The 18,191-nt window shown below is 34.9% G+C and overlaps 1 protein-coding gene across 2 annotated transcripts in view; it reads left to right on the top strand.

The window, feature by feature from the left end:
• Nucleotides 1-17,866, top strand: part of LOC123718759 (death-associated protein kinase related) — a 152,458-nt gene extending 134,592 nt beyond the window's left edge. Inside the window, exons 2-7 of one of the 2 annotated variants that reach the window (XM_045675538.1) lie at nucleotides 12,641-12,812; nucleotides 13,569-13,869; nucleotides 14,074-14,302; nucleotides 14,491-14,765; nucleotides 15,290-15,408; nucleotides 16,048-17,866. In XM_045675538.1, the coding sequence (XP_045531494.1) occupies nucleotides 12,641-12,812; nucleotides 13,569-13,869; nucleotides 14,074-14,302; nucleotides 14,491-14,765; nucleotides 15,290-15,408; nucleotides 16,048-16,230 (1,279 nt within the window). In that variant the 3' untranslated portion in view covers nucleotides 16,231-17,866. The remainder of the gene's footprint in view (nucleotides 1-12,640; nucleotides 12,813-13,568; nucleotides 13,870-14,073; nucleotides 14,303-14,490; nucleotides 14,766-15,289; nucleotides 15,409-16,047) is intronic. The other variant, XM_045675546.1, reaches the window with a different exon arrangement.
• Nucleotides 17,867-18,191: the final 325 nt, after the last annotated feature.

Here is an 18,191-nt window from a genome sequence, read left to right as displayed (position 1 = left end):
AGAAAAATAAAGGCAATCAATAAATTACGTTCTAAACTAGCGATAAACGAAAACCTTCTAGACGTCTGAGATTAGATTGAGATAAACATTCTGGATGCTAAGTCAAGATTATCGATGTCGATAATATTGTTGAGTACAAAATACATCACTAAAGTGTATCGATGCGGATAGCCGTCGTGGGAGCAAATCACGGCGACACGACGTCCATTGTTGTTGCTCTTTGACCACTCGCAAACTAATAGATAAACAGACATACACAGGAGAAAGTCATATAAGCAATGTATACAGAAAACTATTTTTTTATCTCCACAGGCTTATAGTTACGGATTTAAACGGAGATTGATCACATGATTAGGAGCTTGAAATGTTTAACAGAGGTGGTGGTCAGTGGTGGTCTTTTGTATTGAAATTACGAGTGCTGAAGTAAGGTTTTGTTTTTACTATTATTTGGATGTAAATAGTCAAAACATTCCTGTAGCTCTCTGTATATCTGTAAATGGAGAAACTCTTAAATTATTCCAATTCATATACATTGTAAACTTCATGTAACCTCCCTCGATTTAACGGCGAACTTGCTAAAGCGTCGAAATCAATTGGCTTTGGTTGGTTTAGCTTGTCTTCCATACAATGATAAAGTTCTTTCTTAAATATCGTCATAAACAATTTCTTATATCTTCAAAAAGTACACAATTTGATAGTAGCCTACGTTCTTTAAATAAGGCAATGTAAGACTAATTTAGTGTAAGACAGAGGAATAGGTTAGTATTAGTAAGATACTTTATATATTAGGTAAGTTTCTAAAAATGAGGTTAGACCAGTGATAGCCGTAGTAGTCGTATAATGCCAAATATCGGTGGGCCAGGCGAGGGCTGATACATGCTGGTGTAGTACGTGCGAAAGCTCTTTATGGTTGTCTGATATGGGCGGATAAGTTGACATTTTACAACAAAGGTATACTGAGGCGGTCACAGCGTAAAGTTGCCATTAGAATTGCGAGGGCATACCGTACAGTATCCTGTGATGCAGCATGTGTCATAGCCGCCACTCCACCTTGGCACTTGGAAGCTCTGGCTTCGGGAGACATTTTTTGGAGAAGAGCTGAAGCCAGGAGTGGTGGTTTTGACCCACCTCTGGAGGTAGTCAAGGTGTGGAAGGAGGAGTATCGCCGCTTAATTTTGCAAGTATGGAGGGAAGATTTAAGTGAATGTCGGTTTGGTTTACATACCGTTGATCTTATTCGTCCCTTTTTGAAACACTGGGTGGACCGACGGTGGGGATCGCTTTCATATCGGCTCGTGCAGGTTCTCTCTGGCCATGGATGCTTCGGAAGTTATCTGCATCGAATCGTTGGAAGAGAGGCGACACCCGCTTGTCATCATTGTGACTGTATAGATGATACGGTGAGGCATACAGTGGGGGAGTGTCCGACTTGGGACTACTTTCGCTCGGTGCTTGCTGATAGAATTGATTGCAATCTGTCGCTTCCACTAATTATTCAAAGAATGGTGGAAGCTGACAATGACGGTCCTTGGAATGCCTTCAAGGCTTTTTGTGAGGCCGTCAAGAGTCAGAAAGAGAATGCGGAGCGTCAGCGTGAAAATGATTCAGACGCTCCGCCAGTAAGGAAACGACGACCGGGGCAGCGATGCCGTGTTTTACGCACGTCTGCCCTAAGTTAAGATTTGGAAGATTTGTGTGTGAGAGGAGTCATGTGGCATTGTGGCATTCGCGTTTGGCGGGGGTAAGGATAGGGCTCAGCTGTTACCTGCCGTCGCCCTTTGGCGAGCTGAAGTCATCCGTCAGGTTTTAGTGGGTAGGGTTTATTAAGTTTGAGTCCCACATAATCCCTGCTGGTGTAAAATACCGTAGGGATATGCGTAAAAGCATTTCCTGACGAAAAAAAAAGTGATAGCCTAGTAGCTAGAGCATGCTACTTCATCTCTAGGTTTAAATGCCACGGAACAGACATCGATAAAGCCAAGCCAAGGATTGTAGTGAAACAAGCATTTCATAGCAGAGGCAAGTTGTAAGGGAGCTTTCTCTCATCTAAGAATTTTCTTAATTAGCGCTCGCCTAATTAACGATACAGTTGCAGCCTTTGTTAGGCCCGAGTGGAATATTTTGATTAAGTTTAAATCTGTATTTGACTTTCGTTAAGTATTCAACATAATTGGAATTTACAAAATAAACCAGATTTACTAGTACTTTTTATCCTTATCAAACAAGGAACCCCTATTGTTAGACATCTAGAACAAGCTCGATTTTTAAAATAAGATTTTAAGTTTCAAAAACGAATGTGTTCTATTTATTTGAAATAATTTTTAATAATTATGATTAATAAATTATGGGTCTTCAATTTTCATCTTACGTTCTGAACGGTCATGTTAATTATAAATCTGATACAAATAAGATTAAATATCACTTGAAATCCAACATATTATGTCATAAAACAAGTATTATTTAAAAATATAATTGTACACTTAGGTGCCTACTGTTTTTATATTCCCAGGGAAATCATTTTTAACTTTACTTATTTAAATTAATTACTACTGAAACGCTTGTGTCTTTCCTGATCTTCATTTATTTAAACGTATAGAAAATATAAAAAAATTACAGATCACAGAATGGATAATTAACCAATAATTATAATTAATGATAGATTTAAATAAAGTGTGGGTTAGTGAACAAGTGTAAAACAAAATACAAATATCGTATAAATGATGACTAAGGATGTCGGTAGTGCGCATCTTCCATTGTTTGTATCGATTAGCCGTTGTTAGACGCGTGCGCAGCTTGTCAGCACAATGCGCGGGCGGCGACAAGGATCGTTAGCTTTAACTTATAATTAATCATTAGTATTGTTTTTTAAATTCAGTGTTTACAGTGTATAAAACCATATGTATAGCCTCATAATTTAAAGCCTAGATTAATATTAGTTGTGACCCTCGTAACCTAATATAACATCGTAAACATAGTTACAACTTTAATCCACTTTCATGATAAGGCTGATAATGTTTTGATTTAGCGATATGGTCTATCTACATCTCCTACCGCATTTACTATGGAGAATTTTAAGGGGAGTTGAAGCCTTCTGGCAATGTGAGTGTCCATGGGCGGCGTGATCACTTAACGTGAGATGATCCTTCTGCCCGTTTGCCTCCTATTAATTTAAAAAAGTTAAGACTTTTTTACCTACGGGATTTTCCTACTAAGTATTTACTTTTGAGGATCCCTCGCTTATGATTTGCGTGATAAAACGCCTGTTAATGTACCAAGAATAAAAGTAATAGCCATAAGCTTGATGTATATCGTAATTCTATAATATGTATTTACATAATTTCGCAATACAATAAGTAAATTAATAATTTTACACTTTACAATATTTTGTAAGATTGTGCCGGCCTCGTTTTCTAACTTGAACTAAAGTCAGTGTTTGTTACCATCGTAACGTTGTATGTAACCGCTTTATAATAAGATCTGTATAGTGGAGCTAACTGAATAGATGAAAAGCGGTAAGAATTTCTATGTAAACAGTTTACTTATACAATGAAATAAATTGTTGTTTTTGACGCGGCAATTAAAAATGTTATTAATAAGTCTCAGGGGTCGTGGAATGGTTGGTATTTCTAATTTTAAACTTGATTGCGTACGGTTCAACCCTCCGGTCTCTATTGTCCATCGCACACAGTGTACGAAGTATACAGAGCGTGTGCACTAAACATATTGCTTCGTCAAAGAAAAATTAAGTCAAGTATAATATTAGTAGTTTTAAAAGTTACACTGACGTCAAATACCAAGTAAAATCCTGTTAACGAAATAATCTAAATTAGGTAAATAGGTTACTTACCTAGATTAGATCAATTATAAGTGTATTTGATGAAACTTCTTTAAGTTGAACACAAATCATCTCGATATCTTTTAGTTTACGAGAAATTTGTAGAATTTCTTCGTTTATACTTTCTTTTAAGTAAGCTGCTCATAGATCCCAAGTTACTTAAATATCCAATAACGATGTAATATATACAGGACATACTGATAACTTTTTTAAAGTGAGTTAAAATAAACAGATTTCAGTCGTATATGAATCTAAACTAGTGAACACCGATAAGTTTACATTGAAGACAAAATATGTGGCTTTATATGTGTATTTTTTATAATAATTAATCACACATAAAAATGCATATAACTGCGAGGTTTGCGTTTTAATGTTTAGTTGTAAGTTAATATGTTAGTATTATATTCCAACTAACCGTGACCAATATATTTAATCATTATTATATGTAAACTAGTATTCTTGAGCATATTAACAATTAATTGTTTATATTAAATTCTTAGACCGAAAGAAATATATACACTACATACATACACTTTTATAAGGAATGTAAGGAGCAGTGTTGGCCTAGTGTCTTCAGCTTGCTACTAATAACCCTAAAGTCGTAGGATCGATCCCCGGATGTACATTAATGTACATTTTAAGTGTCCAAATAGTCGATGTCGTGTGTTAGCAACATATACGGAAATCTGAGGCCCAGTAAGTTAGACGGCTGTAGCGCCACTGGTTCGTTTTTACTAATGGGAATATTTTAGATAGAAATCTTCTTATGTGTGCTTCGAACCTACAAAGAAAGGGAAATTGTGGTTGTCCCAAACGTACCTGGCGATGTACAGTACCGAACACGATACAGGTGATGGACGCCCTTTTATATGTAAATTCAATTTTTTTTTCACGCAATTAGCTCTCAATTACACTGCGGTCAATAACATCTACCTATATAAGTATTGATCATATATATTTACGAAATATGTACTTAACGTATAAATTACTCTGTATAGTGAAGTATGCATTTCAAAGTCAATTTCTAGACTGAATATTAACTGCACACACAAGCAAAGGCTATAAAGCTGTGTATAACAATCAGGGGTCAAGTGTCGCGGGAAATTGAAGTTATGGCCTCGAATGAGTGGGATTTTTATCTCTGTTTTGAACGAGAAGTGGGACTTATGATGTCTGATGTTCATCGATTCCAAGTCACCTAACTGGTAAAAGTTATTTCTATAAGGATTGTTTTTATGAAAAATTAATTTACAAGTGAAGGTAAACAATTTATGTGTTTTACTTTGCGTATCAAGATGTGCTTTATAAGGTTTTGGGATCATAAAATATTATTTAACAAATTGTATGTATGTATATGTTGTATAACATACTTCTACTATTTAAGCTTACGCTAGTTCTTTATAGTAGTTTTTTTACAACGTTAAAAGTTATTTCAATATTTGTGCCATACTTTTGGTTTGAATATTGCACTTAGTGGTGATATAACTGAACGGTAAAGTGTGTCATGAGTCAAAATCGATACAAAAGATCCCCGCCCTTATGGCAGGTAAGTGGGTCAAACTCGTTGGCGACCTTGCCGATGGATACCCACTGCCCGCCATCTCACGTATAATCGATCCGTTAACCTATAAAGGATGTTATTTCTCATTTTAAGAAAATTTCTTTCCGACTCTGCCCTTTTAAAGGAACGTCAACTTTATAAGTAGGTACCTGTAGTAGTCCTATCTTGTTCTTAGGCATATAGATAAAGCTATGTTGTAAATTGATAAATCAATACAACCACGAAGCATAACTAAAGCACGATGGGAAAAATCTCTACCTTTAAATAATGTCTATGCACAAAGCATTTTACATTACGATCTATTATCTTACTGCCTATAACTAGTGACTAATTTAAAAACTAATCTTATGTATTGTCATTTGTTAAAATAGCTTTTACACATTAAGAAAAACACTTTTTGAACGGATTAAATCTATGTATTATTATTAAAAACTTATAATTATTTACATAATTCTAAATTTTAATTTTTTTCCGACGTTTCGCGTGCTTTTCAGCGTGCGTATCACGGTGATTATAAGTTTTTAATAATAATACATAACTTTAATCCGTTCAAAAAGTGTTTTTCTTAATGTAATGTACTAAAAAGGAGATTAGAAATATATGTCTGTCCAATAACACTTATAGTCTCTATCAAGGGAAATCACTCTGTTCTTGTGTTTATGCCTGATGAGATAAATTTAATGAAACATTGTGTATCCCATTAAAACCTATGTTGTTATTTATGGCTTAACTCTTAACGAACACCTGTCGGTTAGATCTTTATAAATATGCAAAGATACTAATTACTTGTTCTGTTCCTGATTGTGTATCAGTAGGCGCAGATGTGCGTGAGGCAAAACCGATATTCGGCGACGAGCACCTGCCGCGGCAGCTGGTCAACGATGTGATCGTTTCATTGTTCAGTTTTGAATAAGACGTCGGAGTTGTAATCTTTAAGATGAAAGGCAGAAATGCTTGGTCACGGAATAAATCATGAATTACATTGTATTAATGACATTTTAGTAGATAATCTTCACTAAACGTTTATTTTGTACACATTAACATGATATATTCTTGAAATTGAAACATATAATTCTTTGCTGTATATTTACGATAATATGATACGATAACACTGCATTATTTCAGAATCAATCAGAAGACCGAGTATATAGATATATTTTTTTATTTTATTGGTTCAATAGTTTTACAACAGTGAATTAACTTGAAGTCGGGATTTAACGCTTTATGTGAACTTTTTGCAGTAATTAACTAATGCCATACTGATAAGCATTTGATTCATCACACAATATCTAAAAACCTTGGTAATCATTTTTCATCTAACAGCTTTAGTCGATACTCAAATAAGTTCTGTTTTGACTTAGTGCAGTATTGAACTGGGAGTGCGATCGATATGTTGATATCTTAATTACAAAATAAATTCGCGTTTATAACGGTTAAAGAAGTTATATTATGTTAGTTCTCTTTTATTGTTAAATTTGAAATAATATCTAGAATGAAAAGAATGATTGCCTCAATTTAAATGAAATGACACAAAAAGAGCAGTTATTGAGGTATGGAAGCAGTAATGCCGCGGGTGCATTGGTGTCTGGTACATTGTCACAATACATTGCCATTACCATCAATTGACCGACCACCAACAAGTATTTACGAGCTGCGAGTCGCGATGAATATGCGAGCGACTTATAAAATACTCATTTTTTCATATAAAACGTCATCGCTAGGCGTCAGTAATGTCTACATTGGATATTAAATCATCTGGACCGTCCTTATTATGTTTGGTATATAATGATATTATAAGGTATTTTATGAACTTGTATCTAAATTGTCGTGGTTACTTTTGGAGCTATACGCCATGTGCTCCATAGATTTTCTATAATAGTAATGGAAGCTCTTGCTATGCATTTTTCTGACTATTTGTCATTGGAATTTAAAATGTACGTTTGACATATCATGTTTTACGATTTCATATTATCTAATATAACTTTTATATATTTTAACTTAGAAAACTGTAGTGATATTTTTGATATAATTATAACAGAACATAGCGGCTGTCGACTTGTCAATAAGATGTTTCTAGCACAGCTCGTAGGAAATGTAAAGTCATCTTAGATATCGTTACGTAATAGCGTAAACCATGAACTTGCGCCATTGAGCGTCGACAATTTAAACCCGATAACTCGATTACGATCGTTATCAATATTATCGATCCATTCGAGATGCGCGCTCTTTTACGACCGATCAGAGAAATTATTATGTATATTAATTTCTTAATAGAGCGGGATGCCTGCTCGTTGCGTGAACCGCGAGGGTTGTCAAAAATCAATTTTGAAATATTTAAGAAGCTTTATTAAGCTTAATTTAAGTGATAATTTTTAATTATAAAGTAGTCCGTTCGTTCCGTTTGTAATCTTAATAATACTTTTTTATGGTATTAGAAACACATTTTATACAAAATTATCTATATATAATTATCTATCTTATACGATATTGTCTGTTTTAACATGTTTTTTTTTTCTGACTTGCAGTAAACCCTTGTGTTACTTTTTTACCCACTCATGTATTCGACGTTATTTCTTCTTTGGGCTACAAGAAGCTTAGAGTAGGTACGCCGATAATTCACGCTTGTGGTGTACCTAATAAAATTGTTACATGGGAAGGGCAGCCTACAGATTCAATGTTCTTGATGGGTTGTCCTAGCTGGAACCCACAGCCACAGACAGCTAGGCCCTTCTAAAAAGGTGACATGTGATTCGATTACCTTAGTCAACAAGTTTATTTGGTATGCGAATTTTTCATAGATATGCCTTGTCGATGTCTTGAAAAAAATATTCCACGTCAAAAATAAGTATTGTTTTATTCATACCTTGTGGTGCCTCTCCAAACACTCGTAATCATCCAAAATCTCACCATGCTTATTGCTAATCTCAATAATTGTTACACTCGTACTCCCGTAACCCAATAATATAGAATTTATGATAAAAAGTCTGGTGTGTCTTTTGTCATAGAAGTATAAGATTATTAATTTCTTATTGACAACCCTGTTTACCTATCGTCTGTAAATTCTAATGACGTGAAAATTTATCAGTAATTGATTATATGTTTCTATAACGAGAGCAAAATGGTAACGCGTAAACGGAGGTCCATACAATGTAATGTAATTTGCCTTTAAATGTATAAATTATGGTTTAACTGCATATTAACATTTTAAGTATTAGTTTATTGCTACTTATACCGATATATATTAGATTAAATTAAATTACTAACGTAGTGATTGGCCATCTTGGTACAAATAAAACTAAATACAAAGGTACAAAAAAAAAAATAATTGAGGAATGTATTTTTTGGAATTACATATTATTAATATAGGAACTATTGCGTGCAATTGATTCGAATCAATATGAGATAAGTTTTTGTTTGAGCTTTTTATGACCAACTAAAGCTAAAGAATTCGTTTGCTTTACGCGTTAATCTCAGCGACAGTAAAGGAAAATTCGTTTGTGTTTGTTTACGAGGGGGAGAGGCTATGAAGAGTTAAGTGCTAATGGGATTTATATCATATCGTGTTTTGTTTTACATTCTCACACCCCAGCTCTGAATTATTAGTGAAACCAAGTAAATTATCGGGCAAGCAGTAGTGCTAAGGCGTCTTAACATTATTCTTTATTCATTTATATAATAATAATAGGCGATATTACCCTAGCCGCATGCGTCTCTCGTCTTTGATGTCGTAGTTTCCAAGCCCAATGGACTTTATATATTCGCATTGAATACTCGCTCGTATCGGGGAGGAAAATATCGTAAGTAAACCGTCCTAAAGCTGATCAGTTCATTGTCTATTAGAAACAATTGATCACGAAACAGATATAGAAATATAAGACCAAGATCAATGTTTGCAGCGCCATGGTTTTTTTAAAATACAAATGTGTACATTTTAAGTAGTTTCACAAATACTTTGATTATTAAGATGATAAATGTACGGTCTCCATGTAGGTGTTGAGTGACGTGTTCTGAATAGTTTTGATATTGATGCTCATCAACAAGTTGGTAATTCTTAGGTAATTTGTGTAAATTAGTTATGTCTATACTAGACATGACCTCTTCTTTGCGTCAAATTGTTTTTCCGAAACATCGTTTCAAAGCGTGTAAAATGTCTAACTTTCAAGACCAAACATACCTAATTTTAAATAAAATCACCAAACAACAACAAAAACATCCTACTACATAATTAGTGTTATATAACACATAACGATACTGTTAATACTAAAAATGTTATAACGGAAAACGTCATTATTATTATTTATTATCTCCTTAAAAAATAAAAAGTTAGACTACGTTTATAACTCTCTTAATTTACCTTTACTTTTTGGTATATATAACTAATCTGGTCATAAATACTGTTATATAAAAACTTTTCTTTTTTTCAACCTTTTAATTATTTTAGATTTTGCGCCATTTCAAATATTATTTCGTGTTCATTATCAAATTACAATATGGAATGGGGTGTTAGAGAAAATAAGATGGCAGTGATCGCCTTCGACAAGGTGGGTATGGAGCCGTGGGTTATATTCCAGACATTTCAAAAGCTTGGGGTCAGCCGTATGTTCGTATATCGTGCTCTCAACTATCTGTTAAAAAACACTTTGTCTGTCGAAGACCAGAAAAGATTGGGATAGCCGTGTGCTGTTTGAACTACAAAGGCTGTTAATGCTGTCGGAAACCAATTGGAAAGCAAAAAATCTTATCGCGAGAAATGAAAGTTCCCGCTAGAGTTCTGTATTATATGTAATCGCGTATTATAAAACAAGACCTGAAAGCTCGGTGCTTATCGTCGATATACAAGACATGCACTAAATGAATCTGTACAATTAAAGAGAGTGGACCGATCAAAATGCCTTCTGTGGCGATAGGCAGATCAAAACAATTGAATAATACTAACAATAGAGCCCTAATTTTAGTCCTTTAGACTTCAAATTATGGTCAGTTATAGAGGACATGGCTTGCTGTAAACGACACGGTGACATTGAGTCTCCTAAAAAATGTTTAGAGCAAGCAGTGGCGAAATTTCCCTTGGAAACAGTGCGTAAATCCATAGATTCGTGGCCAAACAGATCAAAAGCCTGTATAAAAGGTTGCCATTTCGAATAAAGTATTTTTTATTTTTTGCTGAAACTTTAATTACTTTATTTAAAAATATGCATTTTAATTTGTAACAGAACTTACTATATTATATGACTATTAAAATGGAGTATGTAAATTATATATCATTTTTCTTGATGGCTTATTATACTATTTTAAGTGATACAAACAAAATATTAATTCGTAGCAGATTAAAAATAATTTAAAACTTAATTCATGAGTACCAGTGCTATTAAATCCTTCACTAGAAAATGAGAATACAATTAGTTCCCATACATCACTTGTTTATCTAAATACCATAACTTGTACGCTGACAACGTGCTTAGAAGAAGCGGCGCCTGCGCAGACGCCGGTTAATTGCGACGAAAGTGCATATTCTCTACTTGGAGCTAACTATTTGTTCCAGACCGTAACGAAACGAATGCCTTGTTGAACACTGTTAATAACTGGAAACATTTAGTTAGTCTAGACTTTAGGATCTAGATTTTCTCGCATCTTGTTTTATGACCTTAGGCGGAACAAATCGACTTAAGTACAAGTTGTGTTATATTAGTAGCTGTATTTTTATTTGAAGTACTCACATATTTTTTTTTAATTTTATGCTCGCAATAATCACACACATTAGGACAATCAAATACTTGTACAAATATGTTAGAAAAAGGATATAACGTGCGAAAATGACGTGAGAAGTCAAGAAGGCGCAGCTCTAACCAGATCCATGCAACTTTCTTACAATCGAATAACCCAAAAAAATATTGAAATCTTATTTTTAAAGATCTTTCGAGTCGTACCACGTTTATTTAAAAAAATACCAGCCATTAATTGGAAGGTAAGTAAGAACGATTTGAATACTGTTTTCTGTCTTTATCAGTCTTGTGTTATTTTGAAAATAAACAAAAATATAACAGAACTAACAAACACATATACGTCACACGGTATTAAAAATTATTAATAATATAGAATCTAATTTGAATACTATCAAACAGTTGACATTTTTGCATTAAAACGATAGTAACTTTAGATACGTTTATAAGGAACGTACATTTAGATGGAATGCGCTCACACTAAAATAATTCACTTGGAGCAATTTCTCGGACAGGCTGATGATTCCTATCCACAATTTAGTGCAAACACGTCAAGAAGCAAGCAATTATTGTGATAAATGTTGGCGCTGTTATGAGACGTTTATCGTATGTTTGTCGAATTTACGAAATTGACCCATGGCTATACATTCCAGCCTTTATGATTCCTGCTAACTATTTCGTTTCATTGTATTATAGCTTCTTTTGTAAGCCCTTAGAAAATATTAAGTGTGAAATTAATGTATAAATAATAATAATTATAAAAAACCATACAAAACATCATTTATTCATGATATAAATATGTTAAGGAACTGTTTGTTAATCGATCGAATCGTGTTTATCGATTTCTTAAACTTGACTTTCACTATTTTCTTTTGCTTATTTAGAAATATGAACCATACTTTAGAAAAAATAGCATACTTTAAATCCTTATCCTCCTTAAAAGACCGGCAATGATGCCACAAATATGAGAGTCCACGCGCTGCTGTAGCTGTCTTTTGTAGCTGTTCCGTACGCTCGATTGCACCTCTATTCAAATTGCTAGATGTTTTTGACACATGCTTCCTCATGATCTGATGATAGATTTAACGTACTATCCGGTCTAGATTTCTCTTCTGTTTTGTACGTAGTAGAGCAAAAGCTTTATTGCCTTGTTTGCGAGTATCTCCTTGATTCATGTTAACATGTAAAATTCTAGCGAACCAAAATAGCAGAGGTGCATAATAAAAGTAAATTATGCGTTGAAATTATTGTTCATTAAGGTGATGATGTGCTCTTGTTTATGCGATTTCCCATTTGGCAAAGCGTTTATTTTACGACGCAAGCGCCGGTTGATCATAAAATTATGCGGTATTACGGCGGGAGATTAATATGTCCCGGAATTAATGTGTATATAATATAGAGATTGATGTCCTTTCCACCTTATTTTTGTATCGCGATTCAGGCTATATAAGGCTTACGTTGACTGTCTTCACGGTAGCCAATATTTAGGATAATATTTTCTGACAGTTGTATGTTCATTTTCAGGGGCAAATTTGCGTCAGTCCGAAAGATCCGCCACCTGGTGTCTGGTGTGGAGTACGCCGCCAAATTTATACGCAAAAGACGGCGTGCCGCCGACACCACACGCGAGATACAGCACGAGGTCGCCGTGCTAGCCCTCTGCTCGGACAGTACACGCGTTGTACGCTTACACGAGGTAAGTTCTAAAAAAACAAAAAAATCTTTTTTTCTAAAAATTTCTAGTATTTTCCGATAGTCCACAAAAAAATAAGAGGCGGTCCAAATGACCCACTATTTTGTGTCACTATTATGTAGGTTACTTTATGTGACGTACTAAATGTATACTACATACGAAATAAAATTAACTGTCCACTTATCACATAATCCCATTGTCATTTAGCACGTGTTTAGACACGTGTCTGGTAATGTTATGATATAAATAGGACAAGAATGCGACATAACACCCACCCGTATTTAATTACTGATACTAACCGCAAACACTTACAGGCGTAAGCTAAATCAATAACATTCCTACTTATTCGATTGTACAATAAAATTTAAAAACGTGAAGAGTTTACTGTTTGAGGTATTATATATATTACTTATTAATAAATTGTATATTACAATAGTAAAAATAGCATAACAGCAGACAAGAAACATATTTTTAACAGTTATAACAGAAAAAATAAAACAAGCATTTCAACAATTCAGAGAAACAAGAACAATGCATAATAAATAGAGATTATTTTAAAAACACAAATCTATATTTTATCGTCAGTTCTAGTTTTGCGGCATATATCTTAAAGATACGATACTTGCTAACATATAATAAAATAATGTTCTACCCATGTTAACTTTTATAGAAAACTGCTTAGAATAATAGACAAGAAAGATAGCCTGGATACTATCGTTTATAAAGTTCCCTCTTTTATGGCAAATTTCTAAATTCCAGGTATACGAAACACGTACAGAAGTAGCCATAGTTTTGGAGTTATGCGCGGGTGGTGAACTTCAACGTCTACTGGATGAAGAGGAGCGGCTCACAGAAGGCGCTACCAGAAGAGCCCTCCGCCACGTGCTGGAAGGACTGGCACATCTCCATGCCCGCCGCGTAGCTCACCTGGACCTGAAGCCGCAGAACCTTTTACTCACCGCCGGCGGCGAGGAGCTGGTCATCTGCGACTTTGGTATCAGTCGTGCGATACAACCCGCCGCGCATGTCAGGGAGATACTAGGCACGAGGGATTATGTTGGTGAGTGTAGAACAAATAAGTAAAATCCTTAGTTGACAAGTCCGTACTTTTGTCATTAATAAATTTTACAGTAACATAATCTGCTGATCTGTGGTATTCAAATTATCGCATTAATAAATGGTGTTGAGAATTAAGTTCTAATTTGTATGATAATAAAAGAAGAAAAATAAGATCAAAATTCATAGGACAGCTGTATTATTTCAGCGCCAGAGATCCTGTCATACGAGCCGTTGTCTCTAGCAGCAGACATCTGGTCGGTGGGAGTGTTAGCATACGTGCTTCTTAGCGGGTATTCCCCGTTCGCGGGCGACACCAAGCAGGAGACCTACCTCAACATCGCACAGTGCCAGTTGTCCTTCCCCAAGGACCTCTTCTGGGGCGTGTCTCAACGCGCCATGCAGTTCATCAAAGAGACCCTAGTAGTGGATCCTATGTAAGTTAATGTGGAGTAATGTATCTGTATGTATACAAATATTATTGACATTGATCTTAATTCTCCAACACGACACGTTTTATATAAAAAATCTTAACATTTATACATACAAAGGTCTGTATTTACCATCAAACGGCGTAATAAGCAGTTGGCATAATAAATTAACCTCAACATTTGGCACGTTTCAGGGGCCGTCTTACAGTGGAAGAGTGCCTGGAGCACCCCTGGTTGAAAGACGATGCGGACATCCCACGAGTCATAGTCGGGGTAGGCTTCGACGCCGACTCCGAAGTAGGCTCTGAAGCAGACGATGACGGCACAGATAACGGCGACGATGAGACAGTTAACGGCGATGGAAAAGGAGTTAACGGCGTTAATGGCGTTAATGGCGTCAACGGAGTCAACGGGCATAACGGTGTTAGCAAATGTAATGGTACGACAAATGGAACACATGAAGATAAAGGTTAGCTTTTGCCGTCAATTAAAACAATTTATACACACGAAATTATATTTTTAATGGAAAATAAATGGAATATTGTTTAAATATATATATAAGGAGATTAAATAAAAAGGAATAGAAATATATATAAAAAATTATTAAATGCTTTAAGAGTTTTACGTATTAAAACTAATGTTTACTTTCTTATTTATTCAACACAATTCTTTCAATTAATGTAACGCCAATAATTCCGCGTGGCAAATAATTGTATGTCAAACGTCATCAACGGTTCTTAGCCATAGTTGCTTATAAATTTGACGTTTTAACATTAGGCTTGAAATCCAAAAAAAAACTTGGAACGTCAAATGGCTGAACATTTAATTTAATGAAGATGAGTTAGTAAAACTTTCCTGTTTTGTCTAAAAGCTGACAAATAATTTAATCCTATATTCATTAAGTTAATTTCTATCAAACTTCTTCTATATTTTCCCATACAATAAAGTTTTGGTTTGTTTATGGATAAATAAAAGTAATATGTTTGGTTTCAGAGCCAGATCCCCGTGGATCGCCTACTCCACGTGAAGAGGAAGAACGAGCTGCAGCGGTCAAACACGCGAGAGACGACTCACCTTCACCGCCCTTTCCTGACGCGCCTTCCACGCCCAAGGTACGTACACAACGTACGTGGTTACGTATACGCACGTTGATGGTACATGGACAGAAATGCGTAAAGTATAGAAAGTATTCTAAAATATATTAATGTATGTGATACTCAGAAGGATTTATTGTGGTGGTTGGTTTGTGATAGGTTGATTTCATCATTGTAATTTTAACCTTGGTATGATATGACATAATTTATATAAATGACCGCTGCGCTATATATATATATCGATCTTCAGGCTATTATTGTATTTTTAAAATGCCTCGCTTGCAGACTTGGCCTGAAATAAATTGTACATTCTTTAAGGAATATAGTATTTTGATTTTTGATAGGAACAATTTCAAAACCCCCTCAAGTTGAGAGCTATTATTTAAATTAATAATTATATTATTGACAATATCGGATTAATATTATTTTATATATAAGTTTATCGTATCCCCTTTATTCATATACAAGTTGAATTGTAAAACTTTAACTTATCCGTCTTTTTCATTACAGCGTAGACACAATATGACAGAAAGAGACGAAAGAGTGCTTTAGTTACAAAAGTGCAACCGTATTTTTCCGATTGCAATTGTTTTAGTGTATAGTTTTTCAGCCGCAAATAAAACCACTCGAGTACAGAAAATTCGAACTCATATGCAGGTCTACTTACAGGTGTCGCGCAAATCCCATCCTTCACCGCCGTCCGTGCTCGCACTCTGCAAGAAATTCCAGCCGGATTATGAGAAACCGGCAAAGTTATGTCACGCCCGGGGCGAGCTTTGCGGTTGTCCGGCACCCTGCCTGCGTCTGCGCACAGCACAAGACAGAGCTGTACTTTGCTAGCGAGCGCTTTGCTGCCTTTGGCGGCAATAACGACTCTGACGCACTCGCGAACCTTCAAGCTAACCCCTTAAGCGTTTCGGTAAAGAATTTGTTAATAAAGGAGACTGTCCGATTTTACCAAATTTATATATAAAATTGCGTAATATATTTTTTTTTTAATTAATCAACTATGTAAATAAAATATTTTTAACAACTGATTTGGGCACTCTCCTTTATTGGGTTTATAGACAATTTACTAAAACCCTCCTACATCCGAAATTTAGCTTAGGACTACTAACAATTGTATTAGCGGAAAGTGAAGTTTGCTGAAGGTTTAGACTAATACAAACCACTTAGTAAGTATATGAGGATACCTAATGAGGTCCGAAATGTTGTCTTTATTGAACAGATTTCATAAATCTCTTATACACTTGTGAATACATTAATAAATGTAGTGATGTGCCTTTATAAGTACAATTTAGACGGATTTACGCTTTGCCTCTTGAGAAGTGCCAAGATATTAAAATAACCAAAACTGGTGCAGATCTATATTACATCACATTATTTTACACACTTAAGTTTATTTCACGAAAACACTAAGGTCGAAATATTTATATGAGAAAATCAACGTATGACATCGTATTTTCGTGAAATGATTCTTCGGCCATATATAACAGCGGCGATTCATTTATAACTTAATAATTGTTTATGGATCACGTGCATGTTTATATCACAATATAGAATTATACATCTTTAAAATTTGTCCAGTTTTGTAACAAATTTAAATGACTCGTCGTTGTATTGTGAGATCGCGAGTGTGAAGCGTCGTGTTGTTGACACGTATTACTTGTTTACAAGCCATCGGCCGTGTAGATATTTTAGAATAAGTCAATTTGTGTATATTTTAGTAGGGGCCCGATTACGCGAACTCGAACCGGCGATACGAATATGTTTCTCCAACATTTGCGATGGCTTCGCTCAGTCTATGAAAGTTTTAAACGTGCCGTTTGAGGGCTTTAGACGTTTCGAGTTCGTGAAGTAATCGCGCTCCTACATCGACGGTACAAAATGCATAATTATACGCCAGCAAAGTACGGAGCTTGTAAAAATGTGTTCTCACTTAAGCGGGCCGAGAGCGCCGACCGCCGAGTTGTACATAATCGAATATTGCGGTATTATTTTATTTAATACAGGTGCGACGTCTCGGCGCTAATACTTACTTAGATAATATTGTTATACTTAACGATAGCCGTTAACTGTAGGGTAAGTGTTTGTAGGACGAATCTAGTTACGTGCTCGTTGACCCAAAAATGGGACCAAAATTTTTCGTGTAGTAATATTCCATATCGGTGAAGTTTGTAATTATAAAATTTTATCACTGTGAGTGACCGTTCGGGTTGTTATAGATAGGGAATTGTTAAGATGGATTATTATGAGCTCAAATCGTAAGGTTTAGTTTGTGAAACGTGTTAGCTTAATGGAATTATAGTGCCTTCGCGCCGTCTAGTTGATTCCTTTCTTAGTCTTTTCATTTTTTGCCTTTGTTAATTTTCTATTTCGTTTACAAGATTTCTTATCGTTTTAATATTTTTGTCCGACTTAACAAATTTTTGCCTTTAGAGCTGTTGTGATCCATAAATCATTTGTAAAAATAAATTATTGTGATATAAAAAATGTGGTTTCCTTTTATTCCTGTAAACACTGTAGGAATCGACAAGATTAGTCCCCGTAAACCTTGCTTTTTGCTCTACTGAAGAAAAATGTTATGTTTTTTAATGTATGCATTACAAAAATAACTAAGGTTTCAATTCAATTCAATTCTAAATCCAGTCACTCAATGCAATACACAGATTATCAGAAACATGAACAGAAATGGTTTAAAGCAAGGAGGTAATCTTCAACTCCTGTAAATCAAATTACTAAAGTCTATCTTTTTAGATGTACGTACACGCGGTAATGTTCATGTTCATGTTCTAATTATC

Source organism: Pieris brassicae, chromosome 2 (genome assembly GCF_905147105.1).
Source record: "Pieris brassicae chromosome 2, ilPieBrab1.1, whole genome shotgun sequence".
Classification (NCBI taxonomy): Eukaryota; Metazoa; Arthropoda; class Insecta; order Lepidoptera; family Pieridae; genus Pieris; species Pieris brassicae.
Note: the sequence above shows the minus strand (reverse complement) of the source record. Positions and strands in the feature narration are given on the sequence as shown.